General features: G+C 45.9%; 2 protein-coding genes across 5 annotated transcripts in view; both read right to left on the bottom strand.

Annotated features, from left to right (window-relative positions):
• ccdc85cb (coiled-coil domain containing 85C, b) overlaps positions 1–18,641 on the bottom strand; it is a 32,222-nt gene extending 13,581 nt beyond the window's left edge. For all 4 annotated transcript variants that reach the window (XM_067241415.1, XM_067241416.1, XM_067241418.1 and 1 more), the window contains exon 1: positions 17,299–18,641. In XM_067241415.1, coding sequence (XP_067097516.1) covers positions 17,299–18,007 — 709 coding nt within the window. In that variant the 5' untranslated portion in view covers positions 18,008–18,641. The remainder of the gene's footprint in view (positions 1–17,298) is intronic.
• Positions 18,642–18,992: 351 nt separating this feature from the next.
• LOC136947375 (cholesterol 24-hydroxylase-like) lies at positions 18,993–23,430 on the bottom strand. The gene is made up of 15 exons (XM_067241414.1): positions 23,282–23,430; positions 23,103–23,180; positions 22,855–22,936; positions 22,461–22,531; positions 22,174–22,260; positions 21,932–22,070; positions 21,666–21,779; positions 21,422–21,584; positions 21,261–21,326; positions 21,075–21,147; positions 20,858–20,942; positions 20,369–20,479; positions 19,954–20,042; positions 19,786–19,852; positions 18,993–19,677 (listed from the first exon to the last, which is right to left on the bottom strand). Exons 1-15 carry the CDS (start codon positions 23,428–23,430, stop codon positions 19,525–19,527), a joined length of 1,527 nt encoding a protein of 508 aa, XP_067097515.1. The 3' UTR covers positions 18,993–19,524.
• Positions 23,431–23,633: the final 203 nt, after the last annotated feature.

The following is a 23,633-nucleotide window of genomic DNA, read 5'->3' as shown; positions in this document are numbered from 1 at the left end:
CAGTTGAGGAGAAGGCTGTCCAATCAAGGACAAACTCCATCAAACATGAAGAGGAAGGCTAGAAACTGCTGTAACACTGCTGAGTCTTGGTATGTCAGAAACAAAGAAAGAGAGAGAGGCGCGAGAGAACGAGAGAGAGCGAGAATAAGAGAATAAGTGAGAGCAGAAAATAGAGAGGCATCTTTGTTCATGACTTGGCACCCATCAGAACAGCAGAGCCTCCATGATGTATTTGGGAGGCGTTCGACTGCCCACGCCTGTTGTTCTGTTGCTGCCCCCAAACCCAAGTTGGCAACAAAAATAAATGAATAAATAAAAATAAAAAAAATCCTCCAGCACCCTCTCTTCTCAGCTCTCCGCTCCCCCGTGCTCAGTCACAGCCAGGGCAACACTCAGGAGCGAGGGGGAGCTGGAGCAAGTTGAATGGGCATCCATGCTGCATTAAATCGGTGGAACGACATAACCTGGCAGCCCAGGCGCGTCACCACAGGCCCCTGGGAGGCCATCAAAGCCAGAGCTGGCTCGTCAGTTAGCCTGGCGCTAACTCCCTCTGACAAGACCTGGCTTCGGGTGAGATGTTAGCGCCAGCTAGGTAGTTCCATCAGGAGAAACGCCTCACCTCCTCACGCAATTTGAAGTATGTGTGTGAAGACAGAGAGGGAGGGAGGGAGGGAGGGAGGGAGGGAGGGAGGGAGGGAGGGAGGGAGGGAGGGAGGGAGGGAGGGAGGGAGGGAGGGAGGGAGGGAGGGAGGGAGGGAGGGAGGGAGGGAGGGAGGGAGGGAGGGAGGGAGGGAGGGAGGGAGGGAGGAAGGAAGGAAGGGAGGGAAAAGGAGAAAGAGAGAGAGGGAGAGGGAGAGGGAGAGAAGGAGAGCGATGAGAAAAGGTGTGTGTGCACTTTTGTGTTTGTTAACATCAACCATCTGCCCTGAGTTAGTAGTCATGTAACACACACACACAGTGATGTGAACGTTTGTGTTCACAGGGCTGGTTTCCTTCACAACATGGAAGCCTGAAAGGTGAAACGGCTGAAAGCCAACAAGAGGGCCCTTCCTTAACTGAACAAGTGTTTCAACACATTCACATGAACTCTGCCAGCAGCTCTCCTCTTAATCACCAACCTCAGGGATTAGGGGCAGGCTCTGACGAGACCTTGGACAGCAGTAATGTTCACCGGTAGAGACGTTAGGAAGTGTGTGTGTGTGTGTGTGGGTTCTGGAAAACCAAACCTCTAGTTGGTGACATGTGTCACTTGTGTTTGATTACAAGCCATGTGTCACATGACCACAGCGGAATACTTAGTCCCAGTGACAACAATAAGCCCTCAGCTTTGATTTCAGGGAATTACTCCTGGCAGGCTGCCAGACTGCCATTCTTCCAACCTAATCAAGAGATTAAGGGCACAAGAACTAAAACCCACAAGTGGCCTAATCATCAGGGAGACAACCAGGAACATGGTACAATGGTGCACACACACACACACATACTGATTCACACAAAGACACACACACGCAGAGATAGACTCTCACACAGACTGTGTCTCTCTCACACACACACACACACACACACACACAAACACTGTCTGCTATAGGCGTGAGGTGAGTGGGCTCTGTGAGGGTGCTGACTGAGTAGAAGAGACAGTGGAGGAAGGCATCACTAGTTGTCTCCCCCAACACAGACGTGCGATAGCAACAAGACAGCCGTCTGCATTCGAGCCTCCCCAGAGCCCTATAAATAAACAGACTCTCTCTCCAACCACACACACACACACACAACCCACCCCCCTCCATCGCCCTCTCGGATGTGAAGACAAACAGGTCGATACCCTAGAAACAGGAGCTCTTAGCAGACCTTCAATCATCAGTCAATAAACATTAACAACCTACAGTTCATCAACTACCAACCAATTGACCTTTTGATTTAGTACCACAAAGTATGCTTGTCTAGCCAGAACGATGTCAACAAACGCTTCTTCTTCATGTCTCTGGCTGGTCATGCTGGCTGAGCCTCCTGCGCATGCTCCCCTGCCAGCCAGCTCATAACAGTTGAGGCTAAGGTCCTGGATCAGACAGCACGTTTTTGGCAGCTTTTTGTAATTGCTTTCTATGACTGTAGCTTTCTGCTTGCTGCTTTTGCGTTGCTGAGCGCCTTGCTATTTTCACCTTGAGTGGAAAAGAACTTGGATGAATTGAGAGTCTTCTGTGGTACTGATAACAACAAGTGGAGTTTCATGACCTTCCCAACCGTAAACACACAACCTCTCATGCTGCATGTCCAGGGGTCAGTGACACAGATGCCCTCTGGCACAGGAGGTTAAAGGTCATGACTCGTGGGTGAGTCAGGGATTAAACAGGCTTTCCTCCCAAACTAGAGGGTCACTAAAACCAACCATATAAGCTGGATATCAACACAGAGGCTAAATGAATAAGCACAACTAGGCGTTTAGCCTAAAGGGGACTACATGGTTATGAGCCAGGTGAAAGGCGCTGTGTACTTTAAACTACATTACCCAGAAAACCTACAGCCACAACATGACATCAATGTCCATGTATTGACCACACAGCACCATGCTTAATGTAGTTCCTCTTGGGAACTGTGGGCTTCTCTACCCATGACCACAGACGTCATGGCGACTATTTACATAAATCTACATAGCGCCGCTGGCTTGAGTCCCAGTCACTGCTGAGCTGCTGTGTATTAGGCTTATATAACCATGCTTCATCCACAGCCAGAAACAATACATTAATACACGCTACTCGATAAGTTCATCTTCAACCTCTTTTATCCTTCTGGTCAAATCCCATCAGCGTTATGGAATCTCATTGAATCGTCATTGATGGTACATGGGTCTTATGTACATATTCTCTCCTCCTTTCTTTAATGACATCATGTCGTCTTGGTGTTCACATGAATAAAGGCAATTGGATTTCCTGAATGTGTGGCTTCTCATCATGCAAATGACCAAACCTGAATGAACATGCCACCTAGGGCTCATCCCAGCATCGCTGACTGGACCACAAGGTTACCAGGTTGTGTGGTTGCCAGGTTGTGTGTCACTTTAAGTTCAGCAAGGACCTTCAGTTGAAAGGACCTGCAGCCCCACCTGTGCCAAGCACAATGTCAATCCAACAACAGTGATGTAACAGTAAGAATATCAGTCTAATACTCTGAAAAGGGTGCTGCTCATCGGTCCAGTCCTAAGGATTCCCTGTTTCCATTACAGTTTGGTTGTTTGACTGCAACAGAGATGAAATGGGGCATAGCTTTCCCCCTACTATTGAAACCCACTGAAAACACATTCTCACCCATTTATCAGTATCAACTGGAGCTTTACAAGTAATCTTTCAGCTTCGATGAGTAAAACAGGCCTTCAAATGCTATTGATGAAGCTATAATTACACACTTCAACAGGAGGCATTTTCAGAAGGTTTCCCATTTCATTCTGCGTTACCAAAACTGGATTTAAAATTAGATTTTTGGAATCTACCATCTAGCATTCACATAGAAAGGAATCAACCAAAGGAAAAGTTCCATTGATTCTAGTCCCTGGTCAGGGAAAATGCCATTTGACAGGGAAGAGTAAATGACATCACACAACGTGAGTAGAAGAGACGAAAATAGCGAATTCTATTACATGTGCACCACTCCGATTGGCGTAGGCCTTTTGCCAATGGCGTTTCAGTGACAAGGTGTTACATTGATGAGTCCACATATCCTCATCCTCTCCTACAGGAGGATCTAAATCCCCTCCAGACCCAGAGACCCCGGCCGAATGCAACACAGAACCTTCAGAACCCCAGCTGGAATCTGTGTGTGAAAAGAAGATCTCTTGTTAACGTGCCGCAAACGGTGTCGCTTTTTCTGATCTCAAACTGACAGCTGTGGCAGAGACATCCTGATGTCTGTTCTGAAAGAGAGGGAGAGACTGAAAGACGTAGACACTGTGAGTATTCCCTTTAAGCTGTGAAGTTGCTGTCTCAGAAAATGATGACTGAAAGCAACGACAACAAAAAAAACAAGGAAAGCTCACTAGCCCAGACATGCAAACAGACTGTCCTGTATTATTGCGGTAATTATACCCAACCGGTTAACAGGCACTTCTGAGACTTTTCTCACATAATTATTGGATTTGCAGAGAGATTCCAATGTGTCTCATCTTGTCTAGTCTAATCTTCACCTGTTCAACCAACTTTGCCTTCCGACAGGGGGGCAAGATGACAGACATGGAAAGGAGGCACCCCCCTTCCACTCTCCAACCTCATGTCATCATTACTTCCTCTCTCTTTCTTTCCTAAAATCCCTCCACCCGCCCCTCCTCCTCCTCCTCTCTCTATGTCTGAGTAGAGACCTCTGCGGCAGAGAAGGGCACAGTGTCAGACTGGGTTAGAGAAACACTGGATGACAGGCCTCTTCCCTCCTCTACAATTGGCTGACAGAAGGTTTTTGGAAGGTTCAGTCAACGCAGGACACAAGGTTTAGGGGGGAAAAAAACTCCAGAGTGGAAGACTAGGCCTAGCCTTCAAGGATGATGATATTAATAATAAAATACAAAAATAATAATAATGGGAAAATATTAGCCCCTTCATTAGGGACATGTATCTCCCTACAGGCACCAACAACGATCTTGGCAGAACAGAGGGCAGCAAGCATCGTCCTGTCGCTCTAGAAAAGCTCAATTTATAGTGTGTGTCTCTCTCTCTATCTATCTATCTATCTATATATATAATCTCATTTGAAAGTCAATCTACAGCCCATCTCTCTACTCTCTTCTATGACGCAATAGACGTTATTATACCATTATATAATTGGATATCCATTTTAGTAGCATTATGTCCATACACTAGGGTCAGGACATCTCTTCCACAGTCCAGTTGAGTCGTTTATTAAAACCAGCCACTCCAGCATCAGGGTGTCCGTTTATCAAAGTCCCCCACTTCCTGTTCCTGGAGCCATTAGGTATATTAGTGTGGCCCTGCAAGGGAGACAACCGGGGATAATATCCCATTAGCGACGAAGATGAGAGCTTTACAGCCAGATGCTTAACCTCTGGTGAACCAGCCTGGTGAGGAAGGAGAGAAGAACTCTCTCATCTCAGCCCTGTGCCTCTCTTTGTCCCAGCGCACCAGTCTAATGGACCAGTCGAGCTTGAGCACCCTCCATCATCGCTCCTTGACTCTCTCTGGTCTGCCCTTAACCCCTTCTGTTGGCTGAGCCCGTCTCTTCGTAGTGCATGCTTTTCTGGTTTCCCACCCGGCTGGTTGAGGTGGTGGTTTGGGTTGACAAGCCCAGTGGGTGTACAGGGGTCAGGTAATCAGAGGCACCCAAGCCTTCATTCCAGAACATGTGGCCTAATACTGTTGACCAAACCTTTTGGTCTCCTTTCACCCCTCCCCAGACAGCAACACCCCCCTACAGAAACAGTCTTTGGGGGCTAATTACCCATTTGATGACCATGTCTTACCAATGAGTTTGCTCCACGCACACTCCTGACTGCATCCAGACTATACTAAACCAGAGGATGATCTAGAGAAGAGCCTTTATTTTCTACAGGGGAACAACCCACTGTAGCTGGGGGCTGGAGGGATTGAAACGGAGGGAGAGAGAGAGAGAGATGGAGGGAGAGAGAGAGGTTGGGGAATAGAGAGAGATGGAGGGAGAAATAGATGGGGAGAGAGATGGAAGGAGAGATTGGTGGATAGAGAGAGATGGAGAGAGAGAAGGAGGGCCTCAATCACAATGTTGTAACTAACTGGCTTGAGGATAGGGTTTAGCCATTTTATCTGTTTATTTTTTATTTTTTAATGCGGACCATCCAAGCCCTAATCATCTTACTGTGAAAAGCCCCAGATTAACTGACAGGAACATATGCTATTCCTTTGTCCAGGTTGTTTCTTTCTCTGCTTCTCTCTCCCTCTCCCTCCCTCCTTTTCTCTTATGGAACACCTACGCAAGTCTTAATGTTGAACATGTTACATCTTCAAAATGCCTTCAAGAGATCAATTCTGATGTCTATGTTATTAGTGTAACACAAACATCATTTAGTCTCTATCCTTCCAAGAGCCTATATTGTACTGTCTCAAGAGAACAGCTCTACATGCCCACTGTGCTGTGGCAAAACTCCTCGTATCCTACCTCCTGTCACCACATGTGGTCTCAGATCAGGGGGTCAGGATCAGGACACACACACACAGTGACTTGCATAACTCCCAGCTTCATATCCAGAGCCATAATAGAATGCTATGCTTGCGAGCATACCTTCCAAGTCTCTGTCAACAGGATAGATGCTCTTCAAATTTCCTAACCTTGGAATGGATAAGCGAGGCCACTCCCTGTCACGAGACGATCAACAACACAATATGAGACATTCAGGAATGCACAGATGAGCACACTAGACAGCTAAATTGTAAGGTTTGATTCAATTCCAGGGCATAAACAATTTCCCTGGAATCATTCCACAGACTGAGATAACGAGAGAGAGAGAGAGAGAGAGAGAGAGAGAGAGAGAGAGAGAGAGAGAGAGAGAGAGAGAGAGAGAGAGAGAGAGAGAGAGACAGATAAAGAGAGAGAGGAGATTCTTTTTACTGCGCATCCATTATGAAACAGACTGATGGTAGAAAGCCAATCAATCCTGTTTTTAAACCCTCAGCATGCTAGGAATTTGCTTCCAAAAGATTCCACACAAAGTCCATATACTGCAGGAGCTCCAACTCCAATTGCCAACTAAGTTAGCATATATAGATTAGACTATGACAAGGAAAGCAAGCATGTGTGTGTGTGTGTGTGTGTCAGCATGAGTAGCCTACATGTGTTTGCATGTAAGTACCAATGAGTGTGTGTGCACATGCAGTTCGTGTGTGAGTTGAGGTGTGTGTGAGGACGTATCAAGCAGAAAGTGTGATCAGGGACTCAGATGCTGGATGCACGCACGCACACACACACGCACACACACCATGGGCACAGTGTTTTTCTGCAGATGGGGCTGAATATTTATCTCTCCCTCTCCTAGCCACAGATGGTGGACGAGGGCCCGTTTTTTTTCGACACCTCTCGGCAGCAGCTGTGCCCGCTGGCCCCCTGAGGAGCCACATCGCCACCCCCCTCTCCACACGAGGCCCCCCCTCTCCACATCGCCACCCCCCTCTCCACACGAGGCCCCAGCTGACGTCTCTGGGCTAACTGACCATCCAAGAACCCCAGACACACACACACGCTACCCTGTCGAAAATAGGCCACTAATAAAGACAGCCTGACACCTCTTATTGTATTCTCCAAACGTGGTGTTGTTTTGGACGCTCGGGCTTCGCAGGAAGATCCAGAGAAGGACCGTGTGTTTTCCCTCCATACAGCCACTGGCATGAAGCAGTGAGTGCACAGACATTCTTCTCCTGCAAGACTCAACTCGCTCTGAAGTTAAACAAACGAGAGGTAAAGTGGCAGGAGAAATGTGTCAAGTAGAGAGAGCAGCAATAACAGGAGAGCATACACCACTACGCAGTGAAACAGAAGAAAAAGCTTTTTAAAAAGTGGAGTATCCTAGCAACAAGCGAGTGTAGCCAGAGCTCTTCCCGACTTGCTCTGCAGTCGATTTCCTCTCTCCCTGTGTGAGATCCTTAACCTTGAGCTCTCTCGTGGCTCTCCTCTCTGCCTCTCAGGCCACTTTCATCCCTCGCTCCATTCTCACTCTGCTCCCTCGACGGCGCAACTGTAGTATCACAGTCAGCCCCTCTCACTCATGTCAGACTAGTTTGGTGTGCTGGGCTGCAGTCCTCTCTCTGGGTGAGCGAGGGAGCGAGAAACACGTGGGAAGACGTGTGGTGGATGTAAAAGAGTGCCGGGAGAACCTCCAGCTTGCCTCATCTTACAAAGAACCCAAATCCCAGAGCTCCGCTCTTGTTAGAACATCAAACATCCACGGTTTAATGTCTTTAAACATCAATGATTTAATCTATGTACATCTTCTGCTGCCAGTCTCTCTTCTCTTTGTCACATTCAGCTACTGTACAAGCAGGTTTGTTGTGTTGACAAACAATGCTGCTGGCTACTAGAGTTGAAACATTCCAGGAATGTTCAGAAGACAGAAAACTTTCCAAAGAGATTTTTTATTTTCCAAATAAAATAAAGTTCACCGTGACAATACTACACTTCAAATTCAATGTGTAACGAACAGAGATAATCTACAATGATTTCAACTGGGAAATAATATTTGTATATGCAAAATGTGGCTTACAAAATCCCCATGAAAACATTCCCAGAAATCCCTAAAGCTTTCCTGGAACTTTCCACCCATCTGCAACCCCTACTACTGTACTGACACAGCGACAAGCAGGATTGATCTTGGTCACGTTTACCGATCTTCAAAACCCAGGGTAACGACAGCGTTCCAGCTGAGCAGCACTTAGACAGCAGCATCACCCAGGCCAGCTCTTCAGCTGGACCCCTGGGAGGCAGCACTCATGGATACTCCACTGATACTGACCAGCTCAATACAACTCAGGCCTCGCACTGTTCTCGTTCTGCAGGACAGGTCACCGAGCTGGTCTCCCACCCGCCCCTCACCCTACAGACACATCTATTCATTTACCACAACATGACGTTCAAAAACAATTGTGCGTCGAGAAAGCACAATCAAAAGATGCATACTTCTGTGTTTGAGCGGTTGGAGCCAAGGAATGGAATGTATTTATACCAGTCACTTAAATATGAGACAATACACATCTCTATTACAATACTACATGCAGTGTGACATCAACTGCATCATATCTACAGCACAACATCAACAGGAATGCAGTCAAGTATGTTGTTTATCTGTGAGTCACGCCAGAGGAGGCTTGATCTTCATTAGTCACACACACACACAGATCTAATCGACGACCACTGGGGTTTGCACAGAAAGAAAATGGTGTAAAAAATAAAATAAAATAAAAACTCATCCATGGATATATTCAAGTTGTCTGATCTTTTTCTTCCTGACTTGACAGCACAGATAAAGGCCCGTCTCTGTCTAGAGATGTTGTCTCTCGTACTCCCGAAACAAAAGACTGATACGTACACTCAATGTGATGCTGTGTCGGAGACCAAAGAAGACCTCTTTCTAATTGGCTGTCAGACGTGCCGTCTCCCCTCAGTGTGTGCGAGGCGTGTGAGATGAGCTGTGATGCTTCAACAAGGGATGAGAGGCAGAGTGTCTCACTTCATCTGAAGCTTAACTAAGCAACCAACCAGATCCTCACCACATCCACACTGTGGAAACTGCGCTCTCCAACATCGAGGCTATGAGGAGCAAAGTTAGATAACATGTCCACCCCTCCCCCTTCTCTCCTCGCTCTCTCCAGATCCATCTATCCCCAGATAACACTGATTACTGTTTTGTGAGAGTTTCTGGGGCACAGCATTTGCTGTATAAGCATCCAAACCGAGCTGAGCTGCAAACCTGATTGAGCTCTGATGACCAAAGAGGATCGGAGCCACGAGTGACCTACAGCTCTCTCATCTAGAGCCTCCTGGTCTCCATTCTGTCCAAGTACGTGCAGAGAAACGGGATGGTAAAAGTTGAAGCGTCGCTTAACCATTCTGAGGCGCAAGCCTAATAAAGAGAAACTCTGTAGCCCCCGTTTGTTCATGTCTAATTCTCTCTACACCTCTCATTCTCTCCCCTAGTTTGTCTCTCCTCCCTCCTCTTTCTCTCTCCCTTTCCCTCCCCAGAGCAGGCCTGGGGTGCTTCCGTGCCCTTGGCTCCTGTGCTTGGTGAGATGATGAGCGGCCTGTAGAAGCTAGCTTAGGGCTGTAATCATTTGGAAAAGCTGCCTTTTCATGATCCTCTCTGCCATTCACGTTATGACTCACTTTCATCTAAGCTCTTTACAATGCACACGCACACTAAATCATCAGAGAATTAAAAAGAAACGGTCCGCGCTCCGTTACTTTAGAAAAAACGACAAATAATAAATGATTTTGATCCTCGTCCTGCCATCTTGAGCTCTGCAGGGTGAGGGGATGGCGACCCTTAATACTGCTGATGTGTTTGTGCTGGACGACAGCGTTATAGAGGATAACAACCCTGCAAAGCACAAGTGAGAGTGGAGGAAAGCAATCACAAGATCATTCCAACACCACAGATGCAGTAGCTGAGGGCCTAAGGAGATCTGTTAGCATTTAGCTGGCCTAGCCTGGCCTAGGCCTGGCAGCTTTGCACCGGATGGATGTGATGTGGCTGATTTTGGCTGTTCCTGTGTGTGTGTGTGTGACTCTTAGTCCAGCTTCGAGCCTTAAAACTTAAGTTGTCTGCCTCGGACCAACTGAAGTGGAAATGTGGTTCTCCAGTCAGCCACTTGTTGTTGAAAGTTGTTTTGAGACCACTAGAGCAGAGTTTCCAAAGCCTCCACTCTACAGGTGAGGCCACTGTCTCTATCCAACTATTTGAAGGCTCTGCTTTGTTTCCGGTAGTCTGAGAACGCGCTCCTCTCTGCAGTCAGGATGGCCTGTCAAAGTTTCAGAGTATGGATGAATGGATGGCCACTTGATTTACTGAACGAGACTTAACCCTTCACTAGGACCCTACTCTCACCCCATGAAGAGGTTACCCTGCCTGTGTCCGCACACTCTCTCGACAGTTTTAATTTGAAGAAAGCTTTTATTCTGAATTTACGATCGGTCCAGTAGGGACACAGAGCCGGTGAAGAGGACCCTTCTCCCTTCAGCTTTACATTTAGTCATTTAGCAGACGCTCTTATCCAGAGCTTTGTGTGAAGTATAATACCCCAGGACAGATGGCATCCATTCCCAGGGTAGAAGACCACACTGCTGCACTGCTCCTCATTCTCCTGTAGCTTCCTGGACAATCAGAGGAAAGACGCAAACCTTCCCCCAAAGAAATAATCCCTGACACATCCAGAACAGAGACTCGATTACTATCATTATTAGTGAAAACCAAGACTAGCATGCCGGACAAAAAAAAAAGAAAAAAAACTTATCTTATCCAATTTCCAGTAACACATGTGGAGTTATCAGGAAAACATGTGACAAAGGTTAACTGGGACCAAAACAGAAAGTGTGTTTCCACAGTAACGGAGCACTCCCTCGACTGTGGGGCTCCTCAAGAGGAAACTGCCATTCAGTACAGTTGAGCGAGGTCCGACCCAAACTCATTCACAAACATTTCCTGGAGATGGTGTAACAGTTTCAGGGCTGAACAATTAATTCCAGATGGATGACTGTTTAGAAACGGCACATTTCCACAACTCTTCAGACCAGGAGCAGCCAGGTCGTCATACTTTACATTCCTCTGGCAATGCCGTGTGCACCGTAGCTTGTCATAGGTTAGGTAGCTGAGAATAACCTCAGTGTCTGATGGGTTGGAACATGTGACTTCTGTGGGCCATCTGCCTGTACCCAGAGGTCTCCTGAACTCATCCACGCACACACTTGTAAACAGTCCAGGACAAGTGTGACAACACTTGCTAGTGCACCGTTTGTTTTCGTTAAAACACACTTTGTCACACTTCATATTTCCATCGCATTCCATTTGTTCATTTAGCAGAGGCTTTTATCCAAAACGTAGTACAATAACAAAGGACAGCAGCAGATCGAGGATCAGAAGTGCATCATTACAGCATTTTGAGTCAGCCAAGGAACAGTCTGTATTTACTGACCACATCGCAAAGTTGGGAGTCAGGTGGCTGAGCGGTGAGGGAGTCGGGCTAGTAATCCTAAGGTCGCCAGTTCGATTCCCGGCCATGCCAACTGACGTTGTGTCCTTGGGCAAGGCACTTCACCCTACTTGCCTCGGGGGAATGTTACTGTAAGTCGCTCTGGATAAGAGCGTCTGCTAAATGACTAAATGTAAATGTAAAGTAACCCCAACACCTTCATCTCTTTGCTTGATTTTCCAAGTCGTCCAACCAAGAGCTCTGTGATCTACCTCATGGCTAGGCCTGAATCATTCCTCTTCTACATTAGGCTATCTGGCCCACCAGCTCCAGGGCGAGCAGCCCACCTTCCACAGAGGGCAAGGTGTCCGCAGCGTAGCGGGGTGTTGCTGATGGTCGGCTTCAGAGCTGCGATATAAGAAAAAGAGCTGACAGGCAGAACCTTCCGGGCCTTCGAGGGACCTGACGAGGACACCTAGAGAAGCAGAGATGCTGACTTCTGGCACCAAGAACACCTGTCCTTTCCCCCCAAAGGTCACCTGAATGTGTGTGTGTGCGTGTTGTGGTATGTGTGTGTGTGCACGGATGTGTGTGTGGGTGTGTGTGTGTGTGTGTGCGTAGACAGAATCGTATTGCTGAGACAGAGCTTTGCTGTGGCCAGATTTCTGTCAATTTGCCACCTGGCCCACCTAGCCCACTTCATCAACTCCTCCTCCATGCATTTCATCCATCCCAACACAGAGATCGATGGGGCATGTCTGGTCATTCTGCTAAACTCATCACAAGCAGCGGGTTAACAGAAACCCAAGGGCAGCAGGATAGTCCCTACAGGCAACAGCGAGGCCTACTGCTGCACTTCAGTGTAAACTTCTCGACTCCTGCCTGAATTAAGCCTTAATCAGCCTATAATCAACAGGCTGCTGACCCCTCCAAGGATGACATCACTTCAAACGGGGCAGCGAGCAACTAACCAAACCCTCCCCTCTTCTGTCTTCCACGTGGACCCCTCCCTCCTCCCCCCCCCTCTCCCTCCTCCCCCTCTCCCCTCCTCCCTCCTCTCCCTCCCCCCCCTCTTTCCTTCTCTCCTCCACTCCCTCCCTCACTCCTTCCCCTCACCTCCCTCCCTCATCCCTCTCCCTCCCTCCCTCCCCCCCCTCTTTCCTTCTCTCCTCCACTCCCTCCCTCACTCCTTCCCCTCACCTCCCTCCCCCATCCCTCTCCCTCCCTCCCTCCCGCTTCACTGGCTCCGAGGCCAGGCGTGTGTGCCATCCACTCGCACCACTGATCATCGTTGTTGCCTAGGCGACCGGCCCAGCCCCTCCAGCCCCTGACCAATGGAGGAAAGGTCTCTCACCCCCCTAAGAACACCCATACACGTACACACAGGCCTCCTCACGAAACAAGAGAAGAAGAAGTTGTGTGTTAACCAGCACAGTTGCCACCATGCTCGGGTGCTCCTTTTCTATAGTATCATGGAGGATATAATGCAGTGCAGACTCCACCCTAGGCTCTGAGTAGGGCTGGGTCTTTAGCCTCATTCTGTCGGATGGCCACTGGGCTGATGGGAATGAATGGACAGTGAATCACACAGCAGGTTCCGGGACAAGGAGAGAGAAAAAATATTTAGGGAAAAAAGGAATGGAGGGAGGGAAGGAGAGAGCGAGTGAGAGAGAGAGCGAGAGAGACCCACTTCCGCCTTTGTTTATCCAGAAATGTGGGATGTCCTGACTGGCTGGCTTTATTCTGACAACACACAGCTAAGTTCCCCATGGGTTTCTCCATCTCCGCTTTCTATTATGTCTGTTATCAGACACACACACACACACACACACACACACACACACACACACACACACACACACACACACACACACACACACACACACAGTGTGCTGGAGAAAGCAACCCAGAGACCTTCCTCTCTCACACACACACCACATGGAAGACAGCACCTTAGCCTCTAATGATTCACTATACCATAAGCTTTCATCTTGTACAGTAGATATTAGGCTTTCTAAAAAGATACAGGTAAAATAGACTTTGAAAAATTGCAAAGTAGACCCTAGCTCTGTCTCGGCGAGCTCAGAAGAGCTGGGTTTTGTGAGACTATTCCGATTTATACATCTGGAAACTGTACCTGACGTGTCACCAGAATCCAGAATATAGAAACATTCCATTCCTGTTTAGCGCCCATTTTCAGCCCCAAACCCTGCCACACAATGACTATGAGAGCTGAGGGGAAAACAACATTGTGATGCTGATTTCCACTTTTTCTTTGAACTGCGAAAGGTAGCCAACACGGTTTACCTTCAAGGTCTTTGTTCGACTGACTTTGTTTGAAGTTTTTTCTCACGTTCGTCTCAGCATACTATAGAAACTGTGGAGGCTATGTTTGGACTGAGCAAAGACAGGTTTTAGAATACAAAGAGCTGCAAAAAGGCTTTGTAGTCAGTTTAAACACTACACATATTTAAGTTATTCTTCTTATACCAACAACCCCAAATAAAGATTTTTTTGATTTTGAGCCCATTTGATAACAGACAAGCAACAGGGTTTCGATTTGAACGTGTGGTGGATAAGAGGCTCACTCGTGGCCTTTTGTGGACTCGTGTAAAACCTGCTACCCTGGCAAGGCAGCTTTCCTTCTAACACCATTACTACACTATATGACCTCACGCCCTGTGGAGAGGAGGGAGAAGGAAAAGAGGTAGACAAAGACAACATGACTAAGTGACAGATGACATGGTTGTAAATCAGATTAAAAGGCCACACCCTGTTGCGTCACTCAAACACACGCTCTCTCTCCTACCCTTACCTTCCCCGCCACCTCTCTCTTTTTTGGGCAAGGCCATACAAGGATTCAATTGAAATGTTACAGTTTGAACTGCCAGTTTAAAAATACATTTGGATTATTGAGGCTCATCTGTAACAAGTTTCTTTACAGTTTGCTGTCAGTCTCCAGTCAGTGTCTGGAACTGAATCACACGCTAGGATACAGAGGAGAATGACACAGTAAAGCCACACTTCAGGGCTTCTTTGGACATATTTGCCTTCATTTAGGAGTCAGATGGCTGAGCGGTTAGGGAATCAGGCTATTAATCAGAAGGTTGCCGGTTCGAATTCCCAGCCATGCAAATGGCGTTGTGTCCTTGGGCAAGGCACTCCACCCTACTTGCCTCGGGGTAATGTCCCTGTACTTACTGTAAGTCGCTCTGGATAAGAGCGTCTGCTAAATGACTAAATGTAATGTAAATGTAAATTTCACTACAAACCTACGTTCTACTGTGAGACTCAAACTCCTTTTTAAGAAACCTCTCATTCTCAGACGGCCATGGCTTCATTCAGAGGACGTCCACATGCCTAGGATGACAAGGCAACTCCTTGGTAACCAGGTCTGAAAGGCATTATGGGAGAGGGGTGGAAGAGACAAAAAGGGCACTAAGGGTAATTTATCAGTGTCTACGGACTTCTGTTTTAATTTAAGACCCTCTACTACAGGGACTTAATTCTAAAAGACACACACACAAGACTGTGGGACGGATCAAGCTGTGAAGGTTTAACTGCTGCTATGGAGACCAGAGTCATAGGCTTGAGTCATCAATAAGTAAATACAGACCGGACGATAAACAGATGTGGCGATCCTGTATCCAACACCAGACCAGACACCGAGCAGTTTAAATTCATACTGAAACTTTAGTCCCACTCCCATTTTCTGGCTAGCCACTCCCTCCCCCCCCCCCCCTCTCTCCTCTCTTCATGACGCTAACCACCAAGCCTCTGGAAGGCCTTTTGTTTGACTTCCCATCTTGCACCCCTCTCCCCCAACCCCCTTTCTTCACGAACATGGGGAGCCAATCATAGAGTTTCTAGGGGGTGAGGTAGTGCTTCTGACGGTTTGAGACAGAGAGAGATGAGAAAAGAGAGATCATTTCAAATCGGGCAGCCAGCGGAAAGTATCTAATCTCAAGCCAGTGATTGGACTCAATCTATTTAACACTAACCCGTCATCATTCCCTGAACACACACATTCACCACTGTAGCCCTCTGGTGCTGAACCAGATGCTGTTCATTAAGCACCTCGGGCGCAGTTTTAGCGTTTGTCTGCTAAGCACCCGGGGGAGGTGGGGCGTTGACAGTTGGGGGCCCAGGCTGAAGTGCCTGTTGAGCTCACTCTGCAGCCTGTGGCCTCAGACTAGCCTAGCTACTCCCCTTAGACCTCCAGCAACATCTCTCCACATTAGTCAGCCAATTCAACTAGACGATTCAACCATACGATTCAACCACACTGGTTGTTGTTTGAAAAGGCTCCTGCATCCATCCGGAGAGATAATAAACTGTTTGGGCTGTGGGCTGCAGGTCAGTTGTAGTGGTAGACACTATGCCCAGCAGCTATATATTTAAATATAACTTGACGTAGGCTGTAGACTGAGCCATATAACAATAATGTAAAGTTTCAGCAGACACTTTTATCCAAGCGATATATAGGGGGGATTTTAACCTTCAACCTCTTGATCTCCAATCAAATGCCCTAACCACTGAGTATGTCTAGCATGGCATGGTATTGTATTACAACAAACTACAGTTCCTGGGTCACACAAGGTCATTACTCCAGCTTAGAGAGGTGTTACAGACACAGTATCGTTGTGTTACGTAACTGTCGCACAAATGTGGCCAAAGACCACGTCGCAGGTACAGATTAAGCCGTTTGTTCCCCATCCAGGCTACCTCTAGGGTTCCAACAACGCAGTTCCTCCAATCTCCAAGCTGACACCAGATGTGATATCTTACCTCCCATGCTCTGAACGTTAGCGTGTGCACCAGTGTGTGTCTGTTGTTGTGGTTACGTTATTATAAGAAAGCCTGAAGGTTTTCAGTTTGTGTGACTGCACAAAACAAAACATTGAGTTATTGGTGTGCTCAGCTAAAACAAGGGTTATCAAATATCAGCATCCCGTTTAGAGTTTCATCCTAGACTTTCTGCTTAGCTGAGCATTCAGGTCTTTAAACTGTGGACTTGATTTGAATGGTCAATACGGTCAATGCATTTCAAATGTCCTCAGGCAGGTTTGAGAGTGCTCCTACACAGCCAAAGACAACAACAAGAAGCTCAGTGAATGCCACCTCAAATCTATATTTGAACCGTAAAGGTAAGAGCCAAGGCACTATTGACCTACTTCAATAAACATTCGCCTAATTGGTCAGTTGTGGGACAGATGAGGCCACTCAGCATCCTCGATGTTTGTATGTGAATGTGTCATAAACCAGGATGATCTTAAACTCTTTGGCAGTGTTAATCCTTACTGTTGACACATATGGCATGGTCAATCTGTCACTCACATCACGCTGTTACACTCAACCCCATCTGGACATCCACTTATCATGCATTTAAGAAAACAAAACAAACCTAGTGTGGGAACTTTGATTGAAAAATGTTGTCCAGAAAGGTGTGTACAAAAGTTTTAAATTCAACTTGAGTAGGATTTGGAAAGTCAGGGCAGTATGTGAATCTTAGGAAACTGATAATATGCTTAAACTTTATGAAGCCCTGGTTTCATAGGTGTGGGCAACATGAAAAGGGGAATAAAGTCAGTCTAAACGGGAGTGTAGTCTGTCAGCTAAAAAAGTGTTGGCATGGACGGACATTGTGTGAACTTACCATTAAGTCCATTTGGGATGCTCCTGTGATGGTGTGCTGCCGACAGGTCATCCATGGACCTCAGCACGGTGCTGGTGACCAGCTTGCCCTCATTAGGCTTGTGCACGTGGTTGTGGTGGTCTGGACTGCCGGCACTCCCGGTGCTGGACGTGCTACTCCCGTCCCCGACATCCCTAACTGTCCCTGACCCCCCGTTGAGGTTGGTAAGACTGGACTGACTGTCTATGGAGCTCCGGGATCCGGCACCGTTCCTCTCCTCGTCCAGCATGAAGATGATTTCTTTCAGGTCCGAATTCTCTCTTATCACTGTTTCTTGGTTGGCCTCCAGTTCTTTCAGCTTCATCATGTAGGTACCCACTTCCTTCCACACAGAGCTTGCTGTGTAGCGACCGAACCGCTGCCATTCCCGGGAAAGCTTCTTGCCTTTCTGTCGGTCATCGTCCAAGAAACAGCAGAGTTCCCGGAGCTCGTGATTATCGTCCTGAAGCTTCTGGTTGATCTCCTTCAGATTCCGGATTTCGTGGAGGTGCACCTGCAGCCTCCGGTTAACATCTTTCATCATGTTCCCATGCTCTATCATCAAGTTCATTTTCTCGCCGTCCACCCTCCGTAGCCTCCTTACCAACTCATCCTTGCTGCATCGCACCAGTTCCTCGTCCGAGAGCTTGCTCAAGTCATCATTGAGTCCCTCCGAAACATTCTTTGCCATTTTCTGTTTATGTATCTCCTCACGGCGCGTTTAGCAATGTGTTAGATTTTCAGAAAATCCTCAGCTAACCAACCCTTAATTGAGTAATTGTATTAAAATGTGAACACATTATAAGATGATAAACTATGACATATCACAGTGAGAGGTTTAATAACTCAAATGAACGCTGAGACGTAGGCGACCCTCGGCTTCTATAGGTTATGGCAAGCGTGCAATGGACAAACTGCACACACCCACACTTGCCTTTAAAGCGAACCCTCCCTTGCCTTCATAAACGTTAGCTGGTTTAACCATAAGTACTACCATTTACATAGTGATAAAATTAAAGGAGTACCGTTTTCTATCAAATATAGCCTATATCTAATATGATCCCGCTGAAATCACTCGCTACCACTGAATTATTCCGCGTTCCGCTGCATGTGCGTAAAATCCTTGGTGTTCTATGCACATTCCTCCGTAGTAAAAATGAAAAAAAAAAACGAAATGGATGATGTCAAAATAAAATGCCTATATTGCGCCCGCAAGAATGTTTCTCGTCTAGAAACAAACGAAGGTCTGTAGCAAAATTGACGCTGTTCTCGAATGATAATCCGATCTCTCCTCGAAGTGGACTGGTTAACAGTGAATGGATCTCAATCCCTCCCCAGCTTGGAATGAGCGGTGTCGTCCCCGAGTCCTACAACCAAACACTCCGGTTTGAAATATTACAGGATTTCGGTCAAGGCAGCCAATCAAGAAAGAGGACAACAGGGTTTGCAGGTAGATAAGAAACAGTAGTCTCTAGGGGAAAACACGAGCTCTAACCCACAAAATGAAATACTATCACCGTCGTATGGAAGGGCCTGATTATAATAACTGGAAAATAGATTAAAACAAAAAAATACGTAGCTACAAATAAAATCTATAATTTAAGTACAGCAATTTATTAGGCCTGCAGAAACAAACTGATTACATTCTGAACAAGATTTAGATTATGGTTGTTAACATATAAGTTCACTAACAAATTACTGTACTTCGATAAATGTAGACCATTTCATCCACATGATTTAAAATAGAAATCTATATGCAATTCTTCATTGACCCAATTCAATCAGCATCAAACATTAAACAGTGCGAATGAGGAAAGACAAGTGTTTTTTTTTTTTTTTTGGGGGGAAAAACAAAAACTGCATTTACCCCCTCCCCCCGAAGTTAAATGACAGATCCCAATCGATCAACAGGTGTCAAATTGACACCCAAAGTAGTTGACCGAGAGCAATAACCAAAAAAGTGAAATACAATTTCAAGGGCACAGCGGCACCGTGTGGTAATATGTTAAACTACATGAAATTGTAGATTTACACTGTATGTAATACGTATTATGTATTGTAGATAATATCAAAACATGTTAATTTGCTTGCTAATTTCGAATACATTATATTACCTGGAATATATGCATATATAATCATATATACATATCAATATTATGATTAACTTAATTATCTTTTTTATTTTAGATTATGAAAGACATGTAGACTTCAGGAGGTGTATGTTTGCCTGTGTTTAATGGTGCACATCACTCCACTCTTAGGCCTCAGTGTGCCTGTGTCGAGGATGTCAAAGGACTGCCCAGGAACCAGACTGAAGTCAAACCTCTGAAGCAGTTTGGCCAGCACAACCTTGGCCTCCATCTACATACACAAACACACATTCACTGTAAGAGATCAAGAGACCTTATCAGTGTATGTTTGTGTGTGAGTGCAGTGTGTGTGAGAGAGTTTGTGTGTGTGTGTCCACACCTGTGCAAAGTTTTTTCCCAGGCAAGATCGCGGTCCAAGGGCAAAAGGATAGTAGCAGTAGTATGGTCTAGGAAAAACATTACACATCAAAACATGGTTATGCTCTTGTTAGCAGCATTGTAGTCATCTCACATCCTAAATACGGAAAGTTCCAGATGAGTCACCTACTTGACAGCGTCCGGGTGAAACCTATCAGGGTCAAAAGTCAGCGGGTCCTTAAAGAATTTATCCAGCCTTCCACTGACATAGGAACTGAACTGTGACAAGACAAGACATGTTCAACGGTAACACGGGAGTCTGTTGGCTGAGCGGTGAGGGAATCGGGCTAGTAATCGGGCTAGCGGTGAGGGAATCGGGCTAGTAATCCGAAGGTTGCCAGTTCGATTCCCGGTCATGCAAACTGACGTTGTGTCCTTGGGCAAGACACTTCACCCTACTTGCCTCAGAGGGAATGTCCCTGTACTTACTGTAAGTCGCTCTGGATAAGAGCGTCTGCTAAATGACTAAATGTAAATGTAACACCCGAGGCCTCAATTTTGGCAATGACTCAAACCAGAGCTGTGTCAGCGTGGAAGTAACTCACCAGGCAGGAGACTCCTGCAGGTATCCGGACACCGCTGATGACCATGTCCTCTGCCAGCCAGCGAGACGTACCTGGAGCCGTGGGGTACAACCTCAGGGTCTCCTTCAACACCTGAGCCACCAGGAGACAAAACCATCTTCAAGAAATACACTAAAGACATGTACATGAATCATATCAGGGGCGAAGGTTTGTTTTCAAATGTGGGTGGGACAGCTTTTTGTTTATATAACTGAGGATGCGGCTGTTAAATATAGTTTTCTTGGTAAAAAGTTGGAGGGCAGACATTCCGTTTTCAAAACATGATGACAATGAAACCTACACTTCTGAATCATTTTACATCCAAAGCATTGGAGAATGTATCTACCTATCAGAAGTCACTATAAAACACTGATGATGATGATGATTGGACAATAACATTAGATTCTAGGACTTTGCCTGTGACTATATATATATATTTGTTTTTACAGGTAGGCTATTCGACTGGCATACCTGCGATAAGTAACCCATTTTCCCCAGATCATCATAGCTGATCTCCTGCTTCATCCCAAGGACCTCATCCACTTCCCTCTTCACCCTGGAGAATACACACTGTTTTGTTAATATAAGATTAATACATTTAGGATACATTGACACAGACTGCTTGTGTAAATACTACTATGTGCAGTATAAATAGTACAGTCTGTGTGCAAGGCCTTCTTTTGCTCACTTCGCTAATATATCTGGAAGCCGTGCCAGTTCCATAATGGCAAAAGAAATTTGATTGGCTGTTGTTTCTTGGCCTATAAACCGGAAACGAACATAAATGTGACACTAGTGAAAATACATTCAAATTCTGCTATTTAAAAAGTCAGTCCATAAACAGTGTAGAAGAGTTGAATATGAAGTATCCCACCCGCGATGAAGAACGTCACAAAGTTGTCCAGCATCTGTTCCTCATCCTCTTTATCCATGTGTTCCTCTGAGAGAACAGACACACACACACAAAGTCGTTTACACACAGAGTGAGTATTGTACGTCTGTCTGTTCGAATTTCAATGTCATGCGTTTGAGGACCTTTGTTGGCTGCTTTGATGATCTTTGTGAGGATGTCTTTAGGAACATCTTCTCCACTCTGAATAGCCTTCTTCCTCTCGTTAACCCACTTAGCACCAGTGTTTCTCAACAGCTGAATGGCCTCCTTCACCTCACGGACACATTTCTGGTTCTTTGGGTTATACTGAAAAAGTGTTGCAATAACTTGTTAGTAGTAAGCATCACTGATCTATACGTCATTAATTAGTTGGTTGATTACTTTTACCTGGAAGGTGACATCTCTCACGTGATGCATCAACCCTTTCAGACACAACAGTATGGCATTAGGGAAAGGGGAGTCACTATGGTTCAGCAAATCCAAATCTACTCCAAATGCCACCTACAATTGACAAAACAATAGAACGTGTTCCAGCGTTGTGAAAATTATAGGATTTAGAGAGCATGTTGACACTGCTTTAGTTTTGATATCCATTACATTAAAACGGGAACATCACAATCTTTTTTATCCAAGTTCAACTGGGATTATGTTACCTTGGCGATGACATCCATAGTGACACTGTTGACCAAACGGTGCATGTGTGCGTCCGTCTTGCTGTCTGCCAGCATTCCCAGTTTGTCCATCAGTCTCTCGGCCATCTCGTTGAAGGTACCCATGAGGCCCCTCAGGTACCTGACAATGACAAGCAGTGAAGATGTCACAGGGCTGAAATGTACATGTGAGGACCTCCATTTTTGTAGTTTTTTTTTCTGTGTCTGCTGGAGATGAAGCTCACAGGCTGCTGAAAGCAGGGTCCATGATACGCCGTTGTTTGTACCAATGATCATCAGTCTGGGCGGTGACAAGGCCATTTCCTAGGAACCTGAGAGGAGGAAGGGAGAGACCAAGGGAGGGGGGAAAATTAGTGTGTGTGTGTGTGTGTGTGTGGGGGGGGGGGTGTTAACTGGCAGGATTACATTCCAAACATGCAACACACAATTGTGTGAAGAAGTAGAGTATGTCTGGCTAATACAGGACTGGATCAATGAAAAGATGGATAGAGCAGTAGAAGACATCTGTCACCTTCGTCCAAACAAGCTGAACATACGCTTGTAGACTGGGTCTTTGAGGCATTTATGAGACATCAGCAACTCCTGTTAAGACAATACAAGGTGTGCATTTAAATGACAGAAGAAAACTAAATTAACAATTATTTTCTGTAATTTGATCAACTGTTTTGCTGGAAGTTTTGGTAGATCTGAAACCACTGCAGTTCTGGTGTTAACTAAGTAGCCTACTGCATACATCTTCATCATGTATTGATGGAAGGGGGTGGGAAATACCGCTTGATGCAAAAAAAATAAAAAATTGACTCAAAATTGAGTTGAGTCACCTTATCAGGGATAAGCATAAAACGGATTTCAGGAGTACATTTGCTCTTCTTATTGCACAATGTATAACACAATACTAGATTTACCTTTGTGGCCTCTGGACAAGAGACGGAAATAATAACCAGATGCAGGCCATTAATCCGGTACACAGGTCCATATTCTTCAGCCCTGTTGGATACTGCATGATTAGTGCAACTAATAACTCACATTAACTAATACTAACTAATAGAAAATAAGAGAGGATGGGATGGGTATAGCTGAGGTTAGAGCACTACTTGACTGCAGATGAAGGAGTTGCAGGTTGAAATCAAGTACAAAGTACAAAGATCATCACCATTGGAGGAATAGATCGTGTGAAACTCGTTCCTCACGCATCGCCTTCAGGAGAATGGACGTGTGTCCAAACAGAAAACTGAAGGAAAGAATTAATAGTTGAACTGACCCTGTATGTTGCAGTAGACCTCGTAAAGCAAAAGCAACACTACTGGGTGTAAGCCTGCCTTGCATATTCACCTCACTCGTGGCGGCCCAGGTATATGATCGTATTTCCAGTGTGTATACTTAACATACAAACAGTAACCGATAAATGCAATGCAGCATAAACCAAACATATACGAAAGAACGTAAAAGGAGGAACGTGCAATCAAATTCAACAATGCCATGTTCTTGATAGCTTTATAACGAAGCGTCTGTCGCTATTCGTGGATAATTTGATAGTGCACTTTACTTACTTCAATGTCTATAAACTGTTAGACTTTGTGTTGATACAATTTCCCGGATGTTGCCTGTTCATCTCGGTTTAATCATGAGTCGCACTTTTTCTGCAAGTTGCGCACTGATCTTGTAAACAAGGGGTTGCTGACAT

This window comes from Osmerus mordax, chromosome 8 (assembly GCF_038355195.1).
Source record: "Osmerus mordax isolate fOsmMor3 chromosome 8, fOsmMor3.pri, whole genome shotgun sequence".
NCBI lineage: Eukaryota > Metazoa > Chordata > Actinopteri > Osmeriformes > Osmeridae > Osmerus > Osmerus mordax.
Note: the sequence above shows the minus strand (reverse complement) of the source record. Positions and strands in the feature narration are given on the sequence as shown.

Bases quoted from the DNA above. Each gene is read 5' to 3' on its own strand.
- LOC136947375 (XM_067241414.1), bottom strand. From the start codon at position 23,430: ATGGCATTGTTGAATTTGATTGCACGTTCCTCCTTTTACGTTCTTTCG. The intron at 23,181-23,281 runs GTGAATATGCAA...TCTTTCCTTCAG, and splicing joins CCTGGGCCGCCACGAGTGAG to TTTTCTGTTTGGACACACGT. The intron at 21,148-21,260 runs GTGGGATACTTC...TCCGGTTTATAG, and splicing joins TGTGACGTTCTTCATCGCGG to GCCAAGAAACAACAGCCAAT.